The sequence below is a fragment of the Sus scrofa genome, chromosome 9, assembly GCF_000003025.6.
Source record: "Sus scrofa isolate TJ Tabasco breed Duroc chromosome 9, Sscrofa11.1, whole genome shotgun sequence".
NCBI classification, from domain to species: domain Eukaryota; kingdom Metazoa; phylum Chordata; class Mammalia; order Artiodactyla; family Suidae; genus Sus; species Sus scrofa.
This window is the reverse complement of record NC_010451.4, coordinates 21,557,402-21,582,772: the sequence shown is the minus strand read 5'-3', so window position 1 is coordinate 21,582,772 and position 25,371 is coordinate 21,557,402. Positions and strand designations below refer to the sequence as shown.

The following is a 25,371-nucleotide window of genomic DNA, read 5'->3' as shown; positions in this document are numbered from 1 at the left end:
TTCCACATGTTACAGGTGTTAACATGGATTAACTGAGAATCATCTATGAAGTAGGTCTCTTGATCCCTGTTTTTAATTTTTTTTTTCTTTTTAGGGCCGCACCTGCAGAATATGGAAGTTCCCGGGTGCCAGATCCAAGCTGGATCCGAGACCTTCGCCGCAGCTTGCAGCAACCCTGGGTCCCCAACCCAATGAGCAAGGCCAGGAATGGAATCTAAAACCTCATGGATACCAGTCAGGCTCTTAACCTGCTGAGCTACAATGGGAACTCCTTGAGTCCCTTTTTATAGATGAGGAAACTAAGGTGCAGAGTGGCTGAAACAGTTTTCCAAGGTCACACAGCCAGAAAGTGGGGAGTTGAGATAATGTGGCTGCAGGCCCATGCTCTAAACACTGTACACCACGCCCTTTTATAGAACGCAGGTGGCAAATATAATGCTTGCTCCTCTTCCTGGCTTCCTCTAAAGGTTCCTATCTGGAATAGGCGTGCCCAGGCAGCCAGCACCACGGTACACATGACAGCTATTTCCTATATGCTCACTGATAGATTAAGTATTTAAAGAGATTGCTAAGGCTCTGTATAGTTTTGTCTAGTAATAGATTGTATCAGATTGTGTTTATTGACACGTCACTTGCAAAAAAAACCCTCAGTGACTCTGCCTGGCCAACTTAGCATTCAAGTCTCTACAGGATTCCGGCTCTAGATGCCCTTTCCAACCGTATTGTACCTCTGCTGTTTACCTTGCTAGTACAAGCTTCGCCAAGGACAGTTTTTTTTATCCTCTTTGTCTTTGTATGCCTCGTACTTAGTGAAAATCAAAATACCATTGATTGAATGACTGTGGCTCAGTCATCAGGAGCTGCTACTCTCTTCCTACATGTGATCCAAAAGCCACTCCTTGGCTCTGATGGTTTTGTCGGTCTAGAGCCCCATCCTGCACAGTCTCATGCCCGAGTCCTAACACCAGTAGCCTTTGCCTGCATCACCTTATTTTTTTACTAAAATGATCCTGCTAGGCTGCCACTAATTGGACTTAGGTTTTAGTTGTCTTCCTCTAAAGAATGATTGATTTTCACTCATTTGGCCACACTTAACTCTCCTCCTTAGCAGATTTGGCCAATTTGCATATTAACGAAAGAAAACCCTCTTTAACTGGCATGTAGATGTATGAGTGGAGGTCTGAAAAAGACTGTTAAATCTAACTTATACTATATGTGAAAGAGGGCCCCTTTTAAAGTTTAAAACTTGCTTAATGAAAGAGAGAGCAACTAAGATTTCTTTCTTTCTTCGTATTTTTTAGGGCCGCACCCGAAGCATATGGAAGTTCCCAGGCTAGAGGTCGAACTGGAGCTGCAGCTGCCGGCCTACACCACAGCCACAGCAACCTGGGATCCGAGCCAAGCTCCCAGCAACACTGGATCCTTAACCAGCTGAGAGAGGCCAGGGATTGAACCTGCATCCTCATGGATCCTAGCTGGGCTTATTAACCACTGAGCCACGAAGGCAACTCCCAAGAATTTTTTTTTAAACTCAGGACCGCACCTGGGGCATATGGAAGTTCCCAGGCTAGGGGTCGAATCAGAGCTGCAGCTGCTGGCCTACACCACAGCCACAGCAATGCCAGATCTGAATTGGGTCTACAGCCTACACCACAGCTCTCGGCAATGCCAGATTCTTAACCCACTGAGTGTGGCCAGGGATCAAACCTGCATCCTCATAGATACTAGTTGGGTTCATTCCCACCAAGCCACAACGAGAACTCCAGAGGAAGGTTATTTAGCACCCATTGGGCCTAACACTATAGTAAACACTTTTGTTATTGCACTTGATCTTAGAAACCATCTTGAAAAGGACTTAGCTTAGTAAAAGCCAGGCTTTGATGTCTGAACCACCTGGTTGTGAGTTCTGGCCCTCAAACCCATCTGCTACATGAGGTTCAGGGGGAGTCTCTTAACTTTTCTAAACTTAAGTTTTCTTTTCTTTTTTTTTTTTTTTTTTTTTTTTGTCTTTTTGCCTTTTCTTGGGCCGCTCCCGCGGCATATGGAGGTTCCCAGGCTAGGGGTCTAATCGGAGCTGTAGCCGCTGGCCTACGCCAGAGCCACAGCAAGGCTGGATCCGAGCCACGTCTGCAACCTACACCACAGCTCACGGCAACGCCGGATCGTTAACCCACTGAGCAAGGCCAGGGATCGAACCCGCAACCTCATGGTTCCTAGTCGGATTCGTTAACCACTGCGCCACGACAGGAACTCCTAAACTTAAGTTTTCTTACCTTAAATAAATATGATGATATCCTATGCTTGGTATGTGGGATGGGATGTTATTACCTCCTTCCCCAATGCACAACTGATAACCAAATGAGATCCAGAGCATTTATTAATGGCTGAGAAAGCACCTTCAAACCACCCAAATATAGAGCTTCTTTAGCAAGATGTGCTGGCCCAAGAGCCCAAGGCCTGGGAGGTGAAGTGAGACTATACTTCCCCCCTTTCCTTGAAGAGGAGGCAGTTGAGGACCATGGACCAGGCTTTAATGGACCAAGTGGCTGGACTCAAGAACAAAGCATTGATCTGGGTCTGTCCCACAGAGCCAGACTCTTGTCTGTGTCAGATTACTGCCTGGGAGCAAGTAGTTTAAATGTGACCCCTGGGCATGATGCTAAGAGACGAAGAGTAACAGAACATATGACAAGCATGGGTAATGACTTAAAGGCACAGTAACTCACCCAGCAGGGAAGACGGCAGAAGCACGGTTCCTCTCTATGGACTGGCGTCCAAGGCATGAGGCGCATGCTGAGCTGAAGTGGGGAAGGTCATTCCATCTCTGTGCCAGCAATAACAACAAAACGATTAACAGCAAAAAATGAATCCTTGCCTCTAGGGCCTCAAACGGGTTTAAATAAGATTATGTATATAAAGTCCCCAACCCTGTGAAAGCACCAATGATCCCACACCTATAAAGAGAAGCCATTTTTTATTTGATAAAACTATCATTAAGACCATCATATAGATGAGCAAAGGAAAGCTCAGAGACATGAATTCTGATCTAGCGTAAAAACAACAGCAAAAACAAAAAAGCAACCAGGACTTCACTTGGCTTTAGATTTAGAAATCCTCAGAGGCATTTTTATTAAGGCTTTGTAAGTAGGAGAAAATAATCAGGCTGTTTTTGGGAACTCAGAAAGTTACCGTAAGTTTTCATAGCAAGTTAATTCAGGGTTGGGCTTGAATGATGGGAACCATGCTAATCAGCGTTTACATCTAATGGCATTAGTCATACAGATGCCGTTCGGAAACCATCCCTACCTCTTACATTTTCTATGTAATATGATTTCATGCAATGATCTCAAAATACATAAACAACTTTGATATCCATACAAAAAGGAGGGATAAGTAGTTACACTTCAGATTGGACCACAAGATCTTGTAGCAAAACAATTTGACAAAAAATGTCCTATCTCTTTTCACTGAATATAAGGAAACACTTCAGAGATATTCTACAAATTGTGACGACAGTAAAATTTGACTTTACTAAAGATCAAGGTTTCTTGTTTAGTAGACCAGCAGTAAATAGTCCGCATTGCTGTTTTCTGACTAGCAAAGAAAAGGCAACTTAACCTATAGTTACTGAATTAACAGTGTATTTTAGATTCCAATACTTGCTCCATATTCTCCCCAAGTTGACACCTATTTCATTCTTGAAACTAGACTCACATTTCGGATTTCATATTTTCCTTTGGCGAGTTATGCCCATCTCGATTGTCTAAGGAATGTCACAGTAATAAACAACCCCAAAGCTCAGTGGCTTCACACAACAAGGTCATCATTCTCACTTAGACTAATGCGTCATCATAGGATTGTGGGCTTTTCTTGAACCTCATTCAAAGACCGAGAGAATGTCCATCTCTGTGCCTTCCATAATTGCAAAAGCAGGGAGAAAAGAATACAGTCAATAGAGTATTGGCTCTTATTGCTTCTCTACAAAAGCAAAAGTGAGACATAACCATTTATCCTTCCATTTCCTTGTCCAGTGAAAGTCATATATCCATGCCTAACTTCACAGAGGTCAGAGCAGTGCACTCCTACCATTTGACTGGAAGGCAGAGCACCAGAAATACTGGTGAAACCACTGATGGTGTCTTATTGTTCCTATTTCATATCAAGGTCACAAAGGTAGTACGTGACAGAGAACAATTATGAACCTAATTTAGGTCGAAGACATAGAGTGTAGCTTCTACAGTAGCATACTATGAAAGAAGTTCCTGTCGTGGCTCAGTGTCAATGAACCTGATTAGTATCTATGAGCATGTGGGTTCGATCCCTGGCCTCGCTTAGTGGATTAAGGATCTGGCATTCCTGTGAGCTGTGGTGTAGGTTGCAGACACGGCATGGATCCCGCATTGCCGTGGCTGTGGTGTAGGAGGGCAGCTATAGCTCTGATTTAACCTCTAGCGTAGAAACCTCCATCTGCCACAGGCTCAGCCCTAAAGAAGCAAAAAAAAAAAAAAAAAGTATATAAAAATAAGAACATTACCCTCTAACATAAATTCAACCTACTAAATGAGTCCACCAACCACTATTTTTCTAAGTAACAAAACAAGTAAGTATTTTTACTTTTGTGAAGGACTAAAAAAAAGGAAAAGTTCTTTGAAAGAATAGATGAGAGTGAGGGGAATAGAAAGAAGATGCATGGATAGAGTTTAAAAAGAGATATTTAAATATTGCCCTTTTGTTTCATATAAGTCTCTGCTATAGCATTATTTTAGAATACTGAATAATAAAAGCTGGGTTTTTTTTTTTTTTTCTCACCTCAGGAAAATATAAACATTGATGAAGCCTCCAGATGCCTGGTGAAACATATACTTGCAAACGAATGTGACCTGATGGAGTCCATTGAGCCTGACATTGTGAAGCCCCATCTCACATCGCCCAGGGCTGTCAGCTGCTCCAGCTGTGCCAAATCCTAGTAGCTCCTGGACTGGCATCTGATGGAAGTCATCTAATCATCTCATGAATTGTGTCTCAATTCCTACCATTTTGGGTCAGTGTCAGGATAGAGATACACCTGGGGCCAGCTAAAGCTCTATGCCTGTATCTTTCCTATAAGAGAAACAGCAAATGTTCTTTTTATGTTTTTCTCAGCATCAGCCCAGTGTTTACAAGCTTTTAAAATATTTAGTCTGTTACAAAATTTCTGTCTTGTAGCTGGCCATAATTCTGCAGGGCCAGAGTCAGCCCTGTTATTTGCTTCTCTGAATCAGCTAAGGCCTCAGGTCTGAAAGAGAAAGAGAAGAACAGACTAGCTGTCAAGTTAAGCGCCTTGGCTTTCACTTTGCCCCTGGTGTCTTTGTCCAGATTTCAATACATCCTCTGCTGGTCTGACAGGCCTATTAAGTAGAAATGGTATTTTCTCCAGAGATGACCTCCATTCTCAACAGACCTAGAGTTGTGTCTGATTTAGCTCTTCAGAGTCATGTACACAGGCTGCCTATGCCTTTGTTGCTTTTATTGTCACTTGCCTTGCCCTGAATGTTGGTTCAACTGAAAACTTTATGAAAAGACTGCCCCTGGTATGTGCCTTTCTGTTCGCTTTCTCTGACTCAAGCTGTGGGACTCTTCTGTACATGTAATATATATTATATATATTTTCACAAGTGAAAAATAAACCATTAAAAGATGCCGTTTCCTTACTTGTGAATGTGCTTTCAGTTTCTCGGTATTGTAAACTTTTTTTTTTTTTTTTTTGACTGTGTGTCCATAGGTCTCAAGACCCATTTTTGAAATTTAGTTTCAAAAAAGAGATGGGAAATGTGCACCTAAAGGAACTGAGGGGCATTAGTAAAACTAAGATGAGTCCAGTGCATCTGTACCTACAGGTCGTATTGGCCTTTAGGCCAAGAAAGTAAGCAGTGCACATGCACGTTTTTGGTTAAGCAGAGGAATATATCTTTATGTATTCTGGTCAAGAATGGTGCCAGGCCAGTTAACATATAAAGAGACAACTAAAATATGCACAGTGATATCTTTCTTTACACAAAGGCTATAGTGCAGATATGCTTCAGGTAGCTACTATTTTTTAATGCCATTATTATTATTATTATTATTATTATTTTGGCTGCACCCATGGCATACATGGCATATGGAAGTTCCCAGGCCAGGGACTGATCTGAGCCCCAAGTGCAACTTATGCTGCAGCTGCGGCAACATGAGATTTAATGGCGTTATTTTACACTGATATCCATCATACACTCACAGGAGCTTTGTAACAGATGTTTTTGGGTGTCCTACCTATATTATCTTGGCACTCACTATTTCTGTAAGTACCAGCCACACAGTTTCCTATTATAAGTGTCTGTGACCCTTTCACCAAGAGCATTCTCTGGAGCACTGGACTCATGAGGCAGGCACCCAAGGAGTTAGCCCTCAACCAATGACAGCAAGATTGGGGGGTAGTAAATACATTTGTTCTTCATCTCTCAGGAAGGCCAATGCTGAGTCCTGCTCTAGGCAGTCTTTCAGACATCCCTACTGGGATGAATAGCCCCTTGGCGCTGCCAGAGGAGACCTTACCACCTAACTCATCCTTCAGTGGTTTCCTTTCCTTCTTTCCTCATTCCCCCACTCCTCTTCTGATGCTTCCCGATCACTTCCCAAATAAACAATTTTTACTCAGCTTCTTCTTTCAGGGTCTTATGAAGGAACCAAAATCCAGCGCAAGTTAGTTGAGACAGAGGTGGTTTAGGAAGTAGATCCTCAATTCTAGCTTTTGAATTGAATCATTCATCAGCCAGATGGTAGCAGGGGACCCCTTGCTGGTGAATAATGTGGTGGAGCTAATCCCTGGCAAGCCATAGCACCATAATTACTAAGACTCTCCTCAGGTGGATTGGGATAGAATACAGAGACAGAAGAAAACTCTATTGCTCTTGTGCTTGAAAGACATGAGGCTGTATAGTTAATTTCCATAAATTCCATAGGAAAACAATTTTAGATTTGGGTCGGCCAACATTCAACTCAGGATTTGGTGTGAAAGCTTGAAGACCTCTAAGTAGCAATCAAAATGACCCTCATTTCCATCAGCTGGAGGATAGACCATGCAGAAAATCAGGCCTAAGATTTGGTTTTAAGAAAAACAGAGTTGTAAAGGAGGCCAGATTCTCAGAGCTAGCCAGTATTCATCACCAAAATCAGGACGCCTGTAGGGAAAGAATTGGACACTGAAATATAGGAGGAAATATTTAGGTAGACGCTCTTAAAAGTCTTGGACCTGGGGAATCTTCTGAAACAGAGGTCCTTACCCTTTCCAGTGGGAGAACAGCCAATCACCATGGTAAAGAAGGTCATGTGTAAGTTCTGCTCCCATCTCTCCTCATGGCTTCTGGACAAACAATTAGAATCAACTCTCAGTATGACTTGAGTGGAAAAGTATGATCTATAAAATGGATTAGTAATCAAATGAGCTACAGAACCTGGCTAATAATTGTTAGTAGGAATTTGGAGAACTTTTGGAGGAACTGGTCTTGAGATGCTGGATCATGGAGGACAGAATATAAGACCAGATAACAGATAATCTATTTCTGCGAGAGCATCCTCATGACTTAATTTTTAACATGCTGGCAAGTATACCTGGAGTTGATCCCATGTGCTACTGGAAAAGCTCTTTGAAGCCTGGAAACAATGTTGGCCTAAAATAAATGATGTGGAGATGCCAGAACTACCTTGGCAAAGTACTGGAGAAGGGTTCCAAGGTCTCAGAGAGGTGGGCACATTTTAATGTATTTATTTTGTAATGTCAGAGAAACTACCAGCTGATTATGATTTCCAGGAGATCCAGAAGACAATCCTTTCACTAAACAATAAGGGGTGACCCCAAAAGAGGGATGCAAGCTTCACTGAGATGCTCAGTGGTAGCTGTTCTCTGTAGACCAGGTTTGAGGTTGTAAAGACATTGTACTTTGCCAGGAGTGAAACCCTATGTGGTTAAAATTCAAGACTGGTTGTACCATTTTCTTCTTTTAAAAATTCATCTTATTGAAGTGGAGTTGATTTACAGTGTTCTGTTAATTTCTGCTGTATAGCAAAGTGATTCGGTTGTCTATATACATTTTTTCTTTTCCATTATGGTTTATCATAAGATATTGCATATATCTGTGCTATACAATAGGGAGATTGGTTGTACTATTAAATTATATGTAATGCTGAGTCATGAATAGCCAGGACCAGGTGGAAGTAGGAGCGAAACCTCCCACTTGTACTTTAAATAATCTGCTTAAGAAGGTGGCTGTCCCCTTTGTACAGCTTCGGGTTCTGCAGCATTAGAAGTCTTGATATTTCCATGAGGTGACATAGTAAATCTGCAGTTTCAGCTGCTGCATGATTCTTTTTGGCTCTTCATGCCCACAGGCCAGCGGTCAGAGAAGGCAGTTACTATACAGACAGGGGTGATTCATCCTGATTATGAGGAGGACACAGGGTTGCTGCTAAATAATGGAGCAGTGAGGAGTGTGTCTGGACACCATGGGACTCACTGGCCTGCCTCTTGATGTGTCCCTGGTGAGAACTGAAAGGGCAATTACAGCAACAATGTCTTGATGAGGACAAGTGACCAGGACTTGTACTCTTAGGGATAAAAGTCTGAGTTATTGCACCACACAATGAACCTAGACGAGAAGCAGCTTGGTCAAGGGAATAGAAGCGATAAAGGAGGGAAATGATGAATATCAATTATGGTTTCAAGATTAACCACATCAGTCGAGACGACAGCATCGGTTCTAAGTTCTCTCTCTCTCTTTTGGAATTATGACAACTGACCTCCTAAAATAATCAGTGAAAAAACGGAACGAGTTTCACCTGCAGCGTGGTGAACCTGGGTAGTATAAGCTGTGACCTATGGTAGACAAGAGCAGAGGGAATGCCTATTCCCTCAGTGTATCGCTTTCCCCCAAATCCTCTGCAACTCTGCCTAAAAATGTTCTCTGGATGCATGGGGCATATTTTGTCTTGCATGCTGGACAGGTCGGGGTCATACAGAGTTAACACTTCCCGGAGCAGCCTCATCTGAGACTCACATGAACTGGTAGGTGTATATTCCAGCTTCCTCACCCCTCAGGTGGGATAAATCTGAGCCTTGCACTATTCATTCTCTCAGAGGTCCCCCGGGAGGATTGATGCAAAGTTTCACACAGTGATAACCTGCTCATTACAACAAGCTTTTTGGTTTTCTTCCCTTCCCTGTCTCACCTCTCCACGCCTCTACCAGTGCTTCCAAAGATCACCTCCCAATGAAGAGATTTTCATGTTTGATTGAGTTCCAATCACCCTGACAGCATCCGAGCATCCAATGGCTCTCATTACCATGGAGTCTCCAATCCACTGGTTTTCTTTCTCAACATCCACTGAAATGTGATGTCTAAGATATGCATGCTAAGATCAGAACTCAATGTCTTCTAACCCTTGCCTGCCACAGGAAATTTTTATGCATAACAGTCTTCATAACGAATACTCATTGATTCACTGTTTCACTCCTTCAACAGTGTTCAATATTTAGTCATCGTTCAGTATTTTTTGAACAATGACTGTATTCCCAGCCTGTGTCTAGGCACTGCTGCAGAGATGTAAATAACTAAGTCATGATCTCAGATCTTACGACCAGATAGGAGACCCAAACTTATAAACGATTCACCATGTGTCAAAAGAGAAGTTGAATATTCAAACTAAGGCATCTCTTCTGAAAACATGATTTGTTTCTAAATGCAGGGATCACAGCTCCAGTTATGTTTAAGGAAACAGAATACATATTCCTACCAATTTTTCCTACAACGCTGGGATCTAACCACTTTATTTTGTTCAGCTAGCTCTTCCTGCCCTTTGTGGTTTTTTTCCTTTTTTGCCTGGAAATCCTACCCATTCTTTAAGGATCAGCTCTTGGCACAGCCATATAGCTTTGTTGATCTCTGTAGGTAGAACAATTTTTTTTCCCAATTTGCACAGCTCTTGATTGATTCTATCATAAAACACATGCTGCATTATAGTGATAGAGCAACTGTTATTTACAGAACACATATAATGGGGCAATCACCGATGTGTAACTTTATTATATCATTCAATTCTTACCACCACCCTACATGAAAGTACTCATCTTCTCATTTTATATACGAAGAAATGGAAGTATAGCAATGCTGAGCAACTTGGCAAAGCTCACAGAGAAAAAACTGGCAAAGCAAGGTTTCCAACTCGGGAGCCTAATTTTCATATACTTGATATGGCTGAAATGTGTCATATGCAAATGCATAGGAATAAAACCGTGACAAGAGAAAACTGGGGCCACAGGAGAAAGCAGGACGGGTTACTGGTTCTCCAAGGGGATACGTTAGCCCCCTGTGGAGTACAGCCCTGGTGTTACTCCACAGGAAGGAATCTATGGAGGTGCCTTTGACCACTGCTGTCATCTGTGCAGTTAGTCATCACTTCTCCATTCATGACTCACACTCAGATGCTGGAGTAGCTGTGTTCGAATTCAGCTGCATCTCAGCCTTTTCTGCCTGAAACTGTCCTTGTCTTTCTGGGATCACCAGGGACAAGAAAATGCCCCAATATTGGAAGAGAAGAGGGTGAGCAGTCCCAATAAACAGGTCAGAACTGCCAATGGACTAAGCCAACGTAACTCTCCAAGATGAGGGCAAATGCCTCTGGGAAGCATATGCACATTATTTCACTGCTTCGATGAATCTGCAATTTTGCATTTCAACAAACCAACTTTTTCTGCTCAATCTGATCGCTTTTCAGAATATAAATCCCCAGGCACAGGCCTTAGTATATTCCTGAGGGCAAGTACTCACTGAAACTCTAACGGCAGACCTAAGACTCTGGAATTAAAAATTCCAGCTGGTCCAGATTATGCTTTCTATGAAGACAAAACTTTCTTTCAAAAGAGCGTAGAGAAACATGATGAAAGTTTTTTTTTTTTTTTCAAATGTGAAATATCGAAAAGTCACTATTACTTGTAATATAATACAGTGTACTGTTTTGCCTTGAACTTTTATGTTATGCCAGACGTGTAACATCAATCAATCTGCACTCCTAGAATTCCTTAATTAAACAGCTATCAAATGAATGCTCTGAGCAAGTTGCTGTGTTTGGTGCATTTAAGATCACATGCCAAAGTCTCTACTAAAATGCATAGTGCTTAATGTAAGTTTGTTTCTTTCCATTCTTTGTGACAGCTGTTGTCATGGAAACATGAAGACTAAAAGTCATGGGTCCTTGCTCTTTAAATGTGCTCTTTCCTTGGGGAGCCGGAGGTGGGTTAACAAGACAGGCAAAACATACCATTATAGATCAAGAAAAGAAGGTTGTTTCTGTTTCTACTACACAACAGTCTTCATTTTTTACTACTAAAATAAATGTTAATAGTTATCATTTATTGCTCAGTTCTATACCATACCTTTTCAAAACATAATGTCACTTCCCCATCACTACCACCTGATTGTGGTGAGAGGGATTTCACCTTTTATGGATAAGAAAACAGCATGACAAAAAACAGTATCTGCACGTATTATGAGATTCAGGCAGGATTTCTAGTCAATGTATCTGCCATTTTGGCATCCTAACCCAAGGACCTCATTCCTCCTGAGTTAAACTGACAGATCTAGGGATGTGCTCGTGATCCAAACAAACCATTCAGAGTCCTCTCCAATGCTTCTCCCTCGTCCCCACCAAAGCTTTAGGAAAAGGGGCCATGGGAAATGGCCGTCATTGTCTCACCCCACATGACATGTGACAGTTAGATGAGCACATACCAATGCACAGTGCGATAAAGAGGCAAACAGGGAGAGACAAGGGCAGGGAGCAGTGAAAAAGCCCCATTCTACTCAGATCAGCTTTGGTCCAGCTGTGTGTGATTCCTGATTGAACCTGTAACTTGCCAGCTTACATGAAGCAATAAATTCCTCTTTGGTTTCTTCGTTCATCTGTTCAGGACATACTGAACTGATTTTTCTGCCACTTGAAGCTCAGACTCTACACTTTAATGTAGCTACATAGTCATTAAAAGTGGAGTTAGATTTGTACCCATGTATCTGTGTACATGGTCCTCGAGGTCCATTTTTTTTAACCATTTTATTGGTTTATAACATTATATAAGTTGTATGTATATAATATTAAGTTTTACTTCTGTATACACTACAGCATGCTCACTACCAAAGGTAAAGTTTCCATTCATTGTCATACAGTTGACCTCCTTAACCATGCCCTCCCCTCCCCCCTTCTCCTCTGATACCACCATTCTGTTCTCCATATCTATGTGGTTTTTGTTTGTCTTATTCATTTATTTTTAAATGTTTTCAGATTACACAGGAGTAAAATCATACTGTGTTTTTCTCCATTCAATTTATTTCACTTAGCACAATACCCTCAAGGTCCATCCATGTTGCTGCAAACGGCAAGATTTCATCTTTTTTTTTTTTACAGCTGATTATTATTCCACACACACAATGGAATTCTAATGTATACATTATATGTGTGTGTGTGTATCACATTTTCTTCACTCAACCACTGATAATCACTTAGGTTGTTTCTATATCTTGGCTAAAGTAAATAATGCTATTATAAACATAGTGGTGCAGATATCTTTTCAAATTAGTGCTCTAATATTCTTTGGATAAATACCCAGAAGTGGAATTGCTGGATCATATAGTACCATTATTCTTAATTGTTGGAGAACTCTCCATACTATTTTCAATAGTAGCTGCACCATTTTACATTCCCACCAGCAGTATATGAGGGTTCTTCAAGGTCTGTAAAGTTTACTTACAATAATAGCTCCTACTTAAATAGAAGATTTTTATAGGCGTTGGAGGCTCTACTTCAAATATTCTACTAGTAGGGAAATATGTAAAGATATGACTGATGGAAGAACAACATTTTATGCTGGTATCAGTATCCGCAAAATAAACAGATAATGACAAGGGGCTTATAGAGTAAAAATAAAGCATACAAATGCTTTTTGGGAGTGGATGACACTGCGAAATTACTACAGAGGATGTTCTAACAGGCTTATCATACCAAATGTAATATTTAAATTAATATTTTAAAATTAATATTAAAGTGCTGTTTTAAAAAAATTTCTAATTTAAATTAAGAATTGGGGTTAACAGATACACACTACTATATATAAAATAAACCACAAAGACTTACTGTATAGCACAGGGAACTATATTCAGTATCTTATATTAACCTGTAATAGAAAAGAATCTGCAAAAGAATATGTGTGTGTGTGTATATATATATACACACATATATGCATACACACATATGTATATGACTCAATCACTTTGTTGTACACCTGTAACATTGTGAATCAACTCTACTTCAATAAAAAATAAATTTTAAAAAGTGCTTTAGGAGTTCCCGTTGTGGCACAGTGGTTAACGAATCCGACTAGGAACCATGAGGTTGCGGCTTCGGTCCCTGCCCTTGCTCAGTGGGTTAACGATCTGGCGTTGCCGTGAGCTGTGGTGTAGGTTGCAGATGTGGCTTGGATCCCGCGTTGCTGTGGCTCTGGCGTAGGCTGGCGGCTACAGCTCCGATTGGACCCCTAGCCTGGGAACCTCCATATGCCTCGGGAGCGGGCCAAAGAAATAGCAAAAAGCCAAAAAAAAAAAAAATTAAAAAAAAAAAATAAAAAGTGCTTTAACCAGATGGTGTTTGCAATCAAGAATCAGGAGATAGTTACTCTTAAAATTCCATAAAGTGATTTTTGGGAATTTCCATTTTAAAGAAAGGTAGAGAATACTGAGAGGGATCCAAAAAAGATGGGAAATTAAAATTTTATGTGAAAGTGCAAAATAGTGTGGGATCACTGAATTTCTCAAAGGAAGTATGAGAAGGAATTTGATGGGTGACTTAAATACCAGTTAAAGAAAAGTGATATTCAACTATCCCCTTTGGCAAAGGAAACAAAGTGAGAGGACAAAGGTTCAGCTACATTCAGAAATGCTTTGTTTAGACATAAGCGCACAAAGAAGTACAATGAATACGTGGGGAAACACAATCACACGAATATGACAAGTAAAATAATGCTAAATCCCAGGGACTTAAAAACTATTGTACTAAGTTATTATTTAAAATATTATTTATTTAGTACTTACTCTGTGCCAACTACTGTACATATGCTACTTAATCCCTATGGTGACATGATAAGATCATCATTATTAACCCAGTTTTACAGATGAGAGTCAACCAATTTTAGAGATCAGAGCTATTTAGAGACTCTCCCCAGGTCACATAGCTAGCAAGTGACAAAGCCAGCACTTAATCTCAAAACAGGCTGACTCAAAAGACCATGACTACATGACTCTATTTTCATATGACCACAGTTTAGATGGCACCAATTTTTAAGATTGTACGTTTATTTTGTATATGTATCAGTGAAGTTTCAGTAAAGAGACAGACATTATAGACTAAAGAGAGCAGGGAACAATTAATATAAGGAATTGTTATTATTTTTTGTCCTTTTGCCTTTTCTGGGGCTACTCCCGCGGCATATGGAGGTTCCCAGGCTAGGAGTCTAATCAGAGCTGTAGCTGCCAGCCTACGCCAGAGTCACAGCAATGCCAGATCCAAGCCGCATCTGCAACCTCCACCACAGCTCATGGCAATGCTGGATCTTTAACCCATTGAGCAAGGCCAGGGACTGAACCCGCAACCTCATGGTTCCTAGTTGATTCGTTAATCATTGAGCCATTACGAGAACTCACAATGTAAGGAATTATTAAAAGGGATTCGTTTAAAAGAAAGTTTAAAGCAATGCTAAAGAATGCAGGAAGAGGAGTTCCCATTGTGACTCCGTGGCAATGAACCTGACTAGTATCCATGAGGTTCAATCCCAGCCTCGTTCAGTGGGTTAAGGATCTGGTATTGCTGTGAGCTGTGGTGTGTAAGTTGCCGATGCGGCTCGGATCTGGCATTGCTGTGGCTGTGGTGTAGACTGGCAGCTATAGTTCTGATTCGACCCCTAGCCAAAAGACTAAAGAATGCAGGAATAGCAGGTGTAGGGTAGAGCCACCACTTCTGTGGCTGAGGAAGAGCATCCAAAGAAGGAAAACACTTGGCAGAGTCCCCCCATTTTCCACCTCTTGTCTTGAGCTGTGATCCAGACCTTGTTGGAGAAGGTATTGCTGAGGCCCTTTGGATGGATGGTGAAGTGCCTCAGGCCAGGGCTGAAGAACAATAATCTAGTCACCAGGAAGTTGCTTGCTGGGGTACCACTGAAACTCACTGGAGGGTGTGCACCACCTGGTCGCCATCACTGCCAGCGCTTTCTGGCAAACAATCTGTCTGTGGTAAGGAAGGTGCCCTGTGGCAGCACAGCTTAGAAGCAAGAATAAAAGCACTGGTTCCAGGCACAGGACCGCCTTCCTCGTGCACTGTTTCTCCAGCACCCTCCACTGACAAATCCTTACACTGTGCCGGCGGGTGAAGGAGAAATGTTTACAACATCCAACTCTAGAATCAAAAGGCAAAGGAGAGTTCCCTTGTGGCAGAGTGGGTTAAGAATCAGACAGTGTAGGAATTCCCATTGTGGCTCAGTGGTTAACGAATCTGACTGGGAACCATGAGGTTGTAGCTTTGATCCCTGGCTTTGCTCAGTGGGTTAAGGATCCGGTGTTGCCGTGAGCTGTGCTGTGAGTCGCAGATGCAGCTCGGATCCTGAGTTGCTGTGGCTTTGGCATAGGCCTGCACTACAGCTCCAATTAGACCCCTAGCCTGGAAACCTCCATATGCCGTGGGTGCAGCCCTAAAAAGGACAAAAAGACAAAAAAAAAGAAAAAAAAAAAGAAAAAAGAAAAAGAATCAGACATTGTCCCTGCAGTGGTTCAAAAAAAGCAAGGAAAAGAGAAGAGTACATTTGGAGAAATAAAGCAATACATTGATAACTGACACTGTGTGTTAGGGTAAGGTATGACAACCATGAGAATAAAGAACTCTAAAACGTCAATGACTTTAATAGACTCGTTAAAATTACATCTCATTGAAATCCTGATCAAGTGACTCTACAAGGCGACTTCTACAAGCAGAAATTCAACGATCTGGGCTTCTTCCCTCATGCAGCTTCATGTTGGAGTCCTCTGTTTCTAGACGTGCAAATGGGAATGGGAGAAGATAAAAGATCAAGGCACATGCTCTAAAGCCAATCCTGTACATTGCAGATGTCACGTTTTGCCCACTGTGGACTGACCACAGCTTAGTCAGAAGACGTCATCTTTCTGTAAGAGCAGCTGGGAATGAGCTAGAGAGAAAGGCACTGGAGAGCAACATGTCACCTGGTCTCTGCCATAGGAGATTTCAAATGCCTATTCTGCCTGTTATTAATGGTAAGTTTGTGCAAGTTATTGTGCCTCTCAGAATCTTAATTAACATAACATAATATTTTCTCAAAATAATGACAAGAGATTATAAAAAATATTACATAAGGCACTAAAAAAATCAATACAACTTCCTATTCAGTAAATATTAGATTCCCTAAATCAGTCATCATCAAGTGTAGAAGAGAAGGGAGTTCCCATGGTGGTGCAGCGGAAATGAATCCCACTAGTACCCACGAGGATGCAGGTTCAATCCCTGGCCTCGCTCAGTGGGTCTGGGATCCGGCGTTGCTGTGACCTGTGGTGTAGGTTGCAGAAGTGGCTTGGATCCCATGTTGGCATGGCTGTGATGCAGGCTGGCAGCTGTAGCTCTGATTCGACCCCTAGCCTGGGAACTTCCATATGCTACTGGTGTGGCCCTAAAAAAAAAAGCAAGAGTGGAAGAGGGAATGGGATATATATTAAAATCTGAAAAAGATGGTGATAATAGGGAAAGCATTTAATCTTATGGTTTTATGTTTTGGGAAACTAAACCACTGAATATTTTTGTAATAGGAATCTCAGAAGACTTAAAAATCCTTGTGGAGTCACAGCATGGATTTGCAATGGCAAGGGCCTAGCAGGCGGGAATAATACATGGAAGGTGGGAAAGACTCAACAGAATCTGGTGTGTGTTTGTGAGAGTAAAAGAGAAAAGGGAAGAGAAGAGAGGGATAATGATATGTTAATTGAAAAGGCACTGTTAAGGAAGGTTACGCAAGATTGCTCTAAATGTTTGTTAGGTGTCTACCTGAGGAATTTGCCTCAGTCTCTTATATTATGAGACTCATTTGACTGATATACTTGAAGTTCAAGAACATGTTTGAGTGCTTTGGTTCTGAAATAATATTGCCTAGATTTAAATTTCAGCCTGATGATTCAATATTTTGGTGCCCTTGAACAATCTACTTAACATCTTGGTGGCAGAGACTGCTGGTTGCCACTTGCCTGAATGTTTGTGTCCATCCAAAATTCATATGTTAAAATCCTTACCCCTCAAGGTGATGGTCTTAGGAGGTGGGGGGCATTGGGAGGTGTTTAAATGGTGTATTGCTCTTATAAAAGAAGCCGGAGAGAGCACACTTGCCCTTTCCGTCTTCTGAGGTTACAGTGAGAAGCTGGCCGTCAGTGAAGAAATGGCCTCTCACCAGATATCATACTTGATGGTGCCATGATCTTGGACTTCCCAATCTCCAGAACTGTGGGAAAGAAATGTTTATTGCTTATATCCCACCCATTTTATGGTATTTTTGTTACAGCAGTACAAATGGACTGACACCACCTAATAACCTTCTCTCTGTCTTCTGTGGACACTCAGATAAAAACTACATTTTCCAGCCATCTTGCAGGGGGGTATGGCCATGTGATAAAAATTTGGCCCATAGGAAATCAATAGAAATTGTATATGTAAATTATGAGTGTTATTTTTCAAAGGAAAAAATTGTGTTTTTCCCTTCACTTAGTCATGAAGTGGGGAGATGAAGCAATCACCTGGAACTTCAAAATGGAAGTCTGGCAAGAAGAATTGAAGAGTGAAAAGAAGAAGGATTCTGGTCCCAGATAATGCTGACTTGCTGTATGAACCGTGAACCACATACCTGAATATTTTTAGAGCAAAAGCAGAAAAATTCTACCCTATTGAATCTATGATGTTTGATGTGTCTGATAAAGTCTACTGTTCTTAAGAAAGCTCTAATGCTCTGCTTTGTTTTTAATCTTTAAAATCGAGACAATGATAATAGGACTATACTTCACTGTTCTTTCCTGCATATTCAACAACAAAAACAACAGCAGCAGCAACAGCTGTATGAGATGTTTACATGGCATTTACTCTGTGCCAAGCACAGTTCTGAGTGCTCTCCTTATAGAAAAACGTCTGGCACAGAGTAAGTCCACATGTTTGCTCTTGTTATTTCTTACCTTCCCCATGACTCCCAGTTTAACCATTCCAATTCGTATCTCATTCTATTTTATCTGAATCTCATGGGAATTAAATTAATAGTCAGTATCAAATTATTTCTATGTGGGCAGAAACAGAAATAGTCCTATTAGAATATAATTAAAAATATAAACATAATTAAAGAACACAATTATATATTATTAAATTTCTTTATTGGTCACCTGATAACCAGCTGTTGAAAACATTAGCAAGCTTGTGTCCATGGGCATCAAAACATTTCCTGCAGCATTAAAGAGTAGTAATCTCTTTATAACACACTGTCTCTTAAAATGAATATTCAACATGTGTATTATAGAAAGCAAGTAAAATTAATATAAAAATCATGCATGATTCCATTACCCAAAGTAACCAAAATTTTTCTCTGCCTAAATGAAATGGTTTTGAGTATGAGAGTTTGTGTTCTAAATTTTCTTCCTAATAATTGGTAATAAATAACTTTTAAGTTCATTAAATATTAATTTTAAGGGTGAATAAAAATTCTGTTGCATTGCTATACATCGTGTGTTTTTTTAACCAAACCATTAATGCTAGATATTTAAGTTATTGTCAGTAGTTTTCCTTTAAGTATAAATTTTTATGCACACCCATGATCAATTCCTTAGAATAAATTCCTAGAAGTGAAATTGCTGAATCAAAAGTTATGCAAAATGTTAAAGCCATCTTAAAATTACTTTCGGAAAGCATGTACCAATTTCTTCTCCCATCAGTGCCCTTTGAAAGAGCACAACGAGATATGATCATAACTCCTGCTTATACTCACTAACGCTGCAGATTCCCTGTGGAAGGTCTTCCAGTGTGTGTTTGGGGGAAGGGTAGTAAATATATGAAAAGAAGAGAAAGCCTTGCAGACACCAAAAACATGATGTCAGATTAAAGCAATGTCACTTTCAATTGGAGATCAGATTAAATTCAAATGTGAGTCTCCTTTCTCCCCCTCTTCTGCAATACCCTTGAGAAAGATCAGTTTGCTCTCTCATGGTTGAAGAAAAGTGTTATGGCAGTAAATAAAAATAAATTTAAGGGAAAATAGGGTTTCCTAAGAACGGTTTTGTCTCCTTGAGAGATGAAAACTGCAGGCTCTTGCAAAACCTGCTTGCCTGTAACATTACTAAAGTTAATGTCAGGTCTCTGTTTTATAGCTAGTGCTACAGTACATCTATGCTACCAAAAGTGTTATTACAATTTTGACTACTGAATTATCTTAGCTTGTTTTAAATGCATGGCAATAAAATTACTTCCCCCAATACTATGGAGGTTGTTTATACCCTAACTTGGAATAAACTAGAGTTCTAATAACAGAATAAATATAGACACGACATTTCCCCCTAGAAATAGTCAATCTTCTACTTTAATTAAAAAGGGGACCAGGTTCTTTGATATTGCATTAGTGGAATATAAAATATGAACTATCAAGGATTATTGGGTTATGGATTATAACTTTAACTTGCCATTATAAAGTACTTTCTTACACTATTTCCTTGCTGTTTGAAGGTTACACACCACATCTTCTCCCCCTTTCATTTCTTTTGTTTCCTCAGAAGAATGCTAGCCTCCTATAAGAGTCATTCCATAAATGCTTTTCAATTTACCTTGACTGACCTTAAATCAGAGTTTAGGACATCTGTCAATACTGTGCTATCTAGCCTCATTTTTGGGGATTTGGGTTAGAGGATAGGGTGGGTTTTTTACTGTTTATGCGTGTGTCGGGGTGTGTGTGGTGTGTGCATGTGTGTGATTTATTATTAAGGGAAGCCATCAGAAGTTGCCCATGATTAAATACTTTCTGATAAAACAGTAAGAATGAAATTCCTAATCATGGAGTTGCTGAATAGATTGAATGAGAGAATCATTTAAATAAAGTAGAGTCCCTAAAATCTTGAGCCAAGAAAATGATTATTATTATTCTGAACTGCATTAAAATTCAAATTATCAGAAGGAAAAAGTCATACCCTGACCTTATGTGTCAAAGGTCTGCTCTGTGGCAACCATATATTTTTGGAGAGTTTAGACCCCAACGCACTTGTTTTAAGAGAATGTCAAGCACGACAAGTGTTGGAGGAGGCTCATCCTGCGAATTTCATCACGTGCTCCCATTCATTAGGCTCCTTAGATGGAAGCTCTGTGTTTGTGAGGGGTGTGTGTGCACGCATTGTATTGCATTTTAATTCCACTATGCTTATCATTTGGATTAGTTTACTCTCTGTAGGAGAGTCTAACAGATGGCAACGGAATGTTAATGTGATTTAAACAGAATTTCCACCTGTGACCATCTCAAGTTCTCCTTCTCCCTCCCTCTGTGTGAATTTTGGAATGTCACACAAAGAAAAACTGGAGAGGCTCAAGAGGAGGTAATGAATCCTGTGAAAATTGAAAAACAAAATAATACAACAAGGAATGGGATTTCCCTGAACTTTAGAGCATAAAAGTCACTGAATATTTAATAACAAACCTGGCTGCAGGTTAATCCCAGAGTCTACGTTCATCATTGTATTGCATTCTTATATACCGCGCATAATCAATTTGCATAAGAGAAAACTGCATAGACAAATTTCGTATTCTATTGAGATTGTGTTTGAGTTTTTTAGATCAGCTATAATTCTATTTGGTTTTTAATAATCATTAAAACAAATAGAAATGACTAAAGGGCTTTATTTAAAACAAACAAATGAATAGGGAAGCATTTTCATTTCTATTGTTCCACTCTATGATCAATTAAAAACAAATACACAGAAAAGATTTAGGACAGAATTAGCTTCTTGACAAATTATTTTCTTACAAAAAATATTTTTAGTATCATGCCTGTCAAGAAGACACAAATGGAAGATGGACTTTTTTTTTTTTTTTTTGTCTTTTGTCTTTTTGTCTGTTGTTGTTGTTGTTGCTGTTGTTGCTATTTCTTGGGCCGCTCCCGCGGCATATGGAGGTTCCCAGGCTAGGGGTCTAATCGGAGCTGTAGCCGCCAGCCTACGCCAGAGCCACAGCAACGCGGGATCCGAGCCGCGTCTGCACCTACACCACAGCTCACGGCAACGCCGGATCGTTAACCCACTGAGCAAGGGCAGGGACCGAACCCGCGACCTCATGGTTCCTAGTCGGATTTGTTAACCACTGCGCCACGACGGGAACTCCTAGATGGACTATTTTTAAAACAACGTAGGGGTCTGTTTTATTCTCTGGGGCATGATGGAGATGCCAGGAATAAATATGATATGTAGGATGCCCTTAGCAATTAACTGCTAAGTCAGAATTCTAATAGGAACAGCCTACCTAGGTCAGCTAAAAAGTACATTAACAGCCCTGGCCTTGGGTTTGATTCTCTTTTGAGTCCCAGAGGGACTTTTATAAGACATTAGTAAAAAGAGAAAATTCAACCTTCTTTACCTCCTCCAAAGCTAGGCTACTTTAAAAACATAGTCAATATGTCTAGGTTTTTATCCAAGTCACTCGTTTTACAGATGAAATTAAAGTTCAAAGAGGTTCGGTGACATATATGAGGTAATGCAACTAGCTAAGATAGAGAAGAATGGCTAAAAGTTATATCTTCATTATTCCGCTAATAACATCTCTTACCACTGAGAATCTATTGGGTACCAGCCATTCTACTTACATTAGTCTATTTAATCGGCATTGCAAACTAAGGTCACATTTGATAAATATAGGAACAAAGGCTCAGAGAGGTTAATAACTTGCCCGAGGTCACACAAAAGTAAAAATAGGTTCAAATCTAGTTCTTAACCTCAGAGTTTTGCTGGTACACTGCTCTGTCTCCTTCATAACAGCATCTCTATTCCATCCTGCTCTCTCTAGTGTTGAAATAACTTCTTCATCGTGCACCTGTCTGGTTTTCTGTGCACCAAATTTCTGAGAAGAAGTCAGGCAGGCATTATCAAATATGAATGTATACATAACTATACATAAAAAATACATACGCATATGATGTATAGAATAGTATATATTGTATATAATATTTGCATATCTAACAGAGCTGATCTATACTGGCTCAGAAGGAGTTCTGGGAAAATTCCAAAGGTGCTTAACCATTCTCTTTGACACACACACATACAAATTTTTTTCCTGCACCCATGGCGTGCAACAGTTGCTGGGCCTGGGACTGAACTCAAGCCACAGCAGTGACAATGCCTAATCCCTAACCATTAGGCCACCAGGGAACTCCTGCTTACCCATGTTCCTTGATAAATCAAATAAGAGAGAAAGTTGATGACCATGTAGAGGCACAGACTTCACAAAAGGGAGGTCTGAGGAGTAGAGTATTGATAGAGTGATGCTACTTTGTTAAATGTTTTTTGTATCTTTACTACATTCAATCCTCACAACCAATTATTTCTTTCTTTTTACTTAAATAACTCATTCATCTATAATAAGAAAAGAACTAAATTTCACATAACAGTATTCCAAATACCTACATCTTAACATCTTAGAAGTTAACAATCGTAAGCATCATCAAGAAGGCTTAATGTGCCTTAAGATTTTTTTTTTTTTTTTTTGTCTTTTGTCTTTTTGCCTTTCCTAGGGCCGCTCCCGCAGCGTATGGAGATTCCCAGGCAAGGGGTCTAATCAGAGCCGTAGCCAATGGCCTATACCACAGCCATAGCAATGAGGGATCCGAGCCGAGTTTGCAACCTTCACCACAGCTCACGGCAACGCCGGATCCTTAACCCACTGAGCAAGGCCAGGAATTGAATCCGAAACCTCATCGTTCCTAGTCAGATTCATTAACCACTGAGCCACGACGGGAACTCCTGCCCTAAGATATTTAAAACATTTTTGCTTGTTTCTCCCCCCACCCCAGTTTTATTTAGGAATAATTGATAATCACTAAGTTTAAGAGGTACGCACGATGGTTTGATCTTATGTTGTGAAATGATTTCCACAAGAGTTTCAGATACACCCATCATCTCATATAGCTACAATAAAGAGAAAAAAAATTCTCCTTGTGATGAGAACTGGTGGGATCTACTCTCTTCACAACTTTCCTGTGTATCAGTCACATAGCAGTGTTAACTACGGTCATCTGTGTTGTCTTGACACCCCGAGTACTTACTTATCTTATAACCAGACTTTTGTAATTTGACCACCTTCCTCCAGTTTCCCCTTCTCCTCCTCTGCCTCTGGTTACCAGAGATTTAATCTCTTTTTCTGTGAGTTTGGTGGGAATTTTTTGTTTGTTTTTTAATATTCCACCTATAAGTGAATTATTCAGTATTTGTCTTTCTCTGACTGATGTATTTCACCTAGCAAAATGCCTTCAAGGACCATTCATGTTGTTGCAAATGGTAGGATTTCCTCTTTTTTTTTTTTTTTTTTTTCCAGGCCTCATCCTCAGCATATGGAAGTTGCCTGGATAGGGTCAAATTGGAGCTACAGCTGCTGGCCTGCACCACAGCCACAGCAATGTGGGATCCAAGCCACATCTGTGACCTACACCACAGCTCACGGCAACACAGGATCCTTAACCCACTGAGGGAGGCTAGGGATTAAACCCACGTCCTCATGGATCCTAGTTGGGTTGGTTAACTGCTGAGCCACAAGAGGAGCTCTTATTTATTTATTTATTCATTTTGTCTTTTTAGGGCAGTACCTATGGCATATGGAGGTTCCTGGGCCAGGGGGTCAAACTGGAGCTATAGCTGGCGACCTACACCACAGTCACAGTTGTAGCAATGACAGATCCTTAACCACTGATCAAGGCCAGGGATTGAACCTGTGTCTTCATGAATACTAGTCAGATTCATTTCTGTTGAGCCAGGACTGGAACTCCATGGAGGTGGTTTAAATCACTTGTATGGGGGCAGTCCTTCTGGGTTTCCTCTGACCAGTCCTCTTGCTTTGCTGGCCTTGAGTCCATATTTGGCCTGACCCAGGGCCCTCCATGTGTGTGCATCTTTTAGCCAAGGTGGATTCTACTGCCAGGGTCTCTGAGAAGTTGAGAGGATGCATTATGGTCTGGCACCCCTCCCTTCTCTGACCCTTAAGGAATCTCTCTGCACATGTGTAGTTCAGGGGGGCTCCTTGACCTGAAGAATGAGAAATATATGGTGTCTTTATCTTTTATCCAAGAAGGACACAGCTCCTCCTTGCTTCTGCCATCATCTTTATCGTGAAGTATCTGTCCACGGGGGACAGATTCTGGTTGCTCAGCCTGGGACCCATCCATCCTCGGCGTCGTATGTACTTGTGAACGGCTCCTGAGTCTTTTGGGCTCCTGCTATTTTAAACTTTCATGCTAGCCCACATTCAGCCTTTAAATATTCATTTAAATTTTAGCTGAAGTTTTCTTACCAATTTCATGGCAGCTACTTCTTCCTCTCATATTCTATAAACAGTAACATCGTTCATGTGTCCTGTCTCTCCTTGAAGAAGCTTATCACTCTTTGAAATTCAATCCAGGACTTACTGTCTTGAAACCTCAGCTATCTGATGGGCTCAAGAAAAGTTATCATTTTGCAGCCTTTTTTTTTTTTTTTTTCTTGCTGCTTGGGTGGGAGGAATATTCTTTTTCAGCTTTGCCCATCCAGAGTGAAAGTGGAATTTTTGTCCATCATACTCATCTTTTTCTTTTTTCTTTTTTCCTTTTTCGGTCTTCTTAGGGCCGTGCCCATGGCATATGGAACTTCCCAGGCGAGGGGTCTAATCCGAGCTACAGCTGCTGGCTTACACCACAGCCACAAATCTGAGCCGCAACTGCAACCTACACCGCAGCTCACAGCACCACCAGCTCCTTAACCCACTGACCGAGGCCAGGGATTGAACCTGTATCCTCATAGATACTAGCCGGGTTTGTTACTGCTGAACCACAGTGAGAACTCCTCATTGTACTCATCTTGGTATCCTGAGATGATTAGTGTGTCCATTTTTGATCTTAGTCTTCAGTGTTTTTAAAAAATTCTCTCCCTCTTTTTCCCAGACAATATTAAAACTTAGGGAAATAGTGCCTGTCACGTGGAGGACATTCATATTTTTAATTTCTGGGAAAGGTTTTCAAATGGG

The 25,371-nt window shown here is 40.7% G+C and overlaps 1 protein-coding gene across 1 annotated transcript in view; it reads left to right on the top strand.

Moving 5' to 3' along the window:
- RAB38 (RAB38, member RAS oncogene family) overlaps window positions 1-5,690 on the top strand; it is a 63,555-nt gene extending 57,865 nt beyond the window's left edge. Inside the window, exon 3 of the mRNA XM_003482585.3 lies at window positions 4,815-5,690. Within this exon, the coding sequence (XP_003482633.1) occupies window positions 4,815-4,967 (153 nt within the window). The 3' untranslated portion in view covers window positions 4,968-5,690. The remainder of the gene's footprint in view (window positions 1-4,814) is intronic.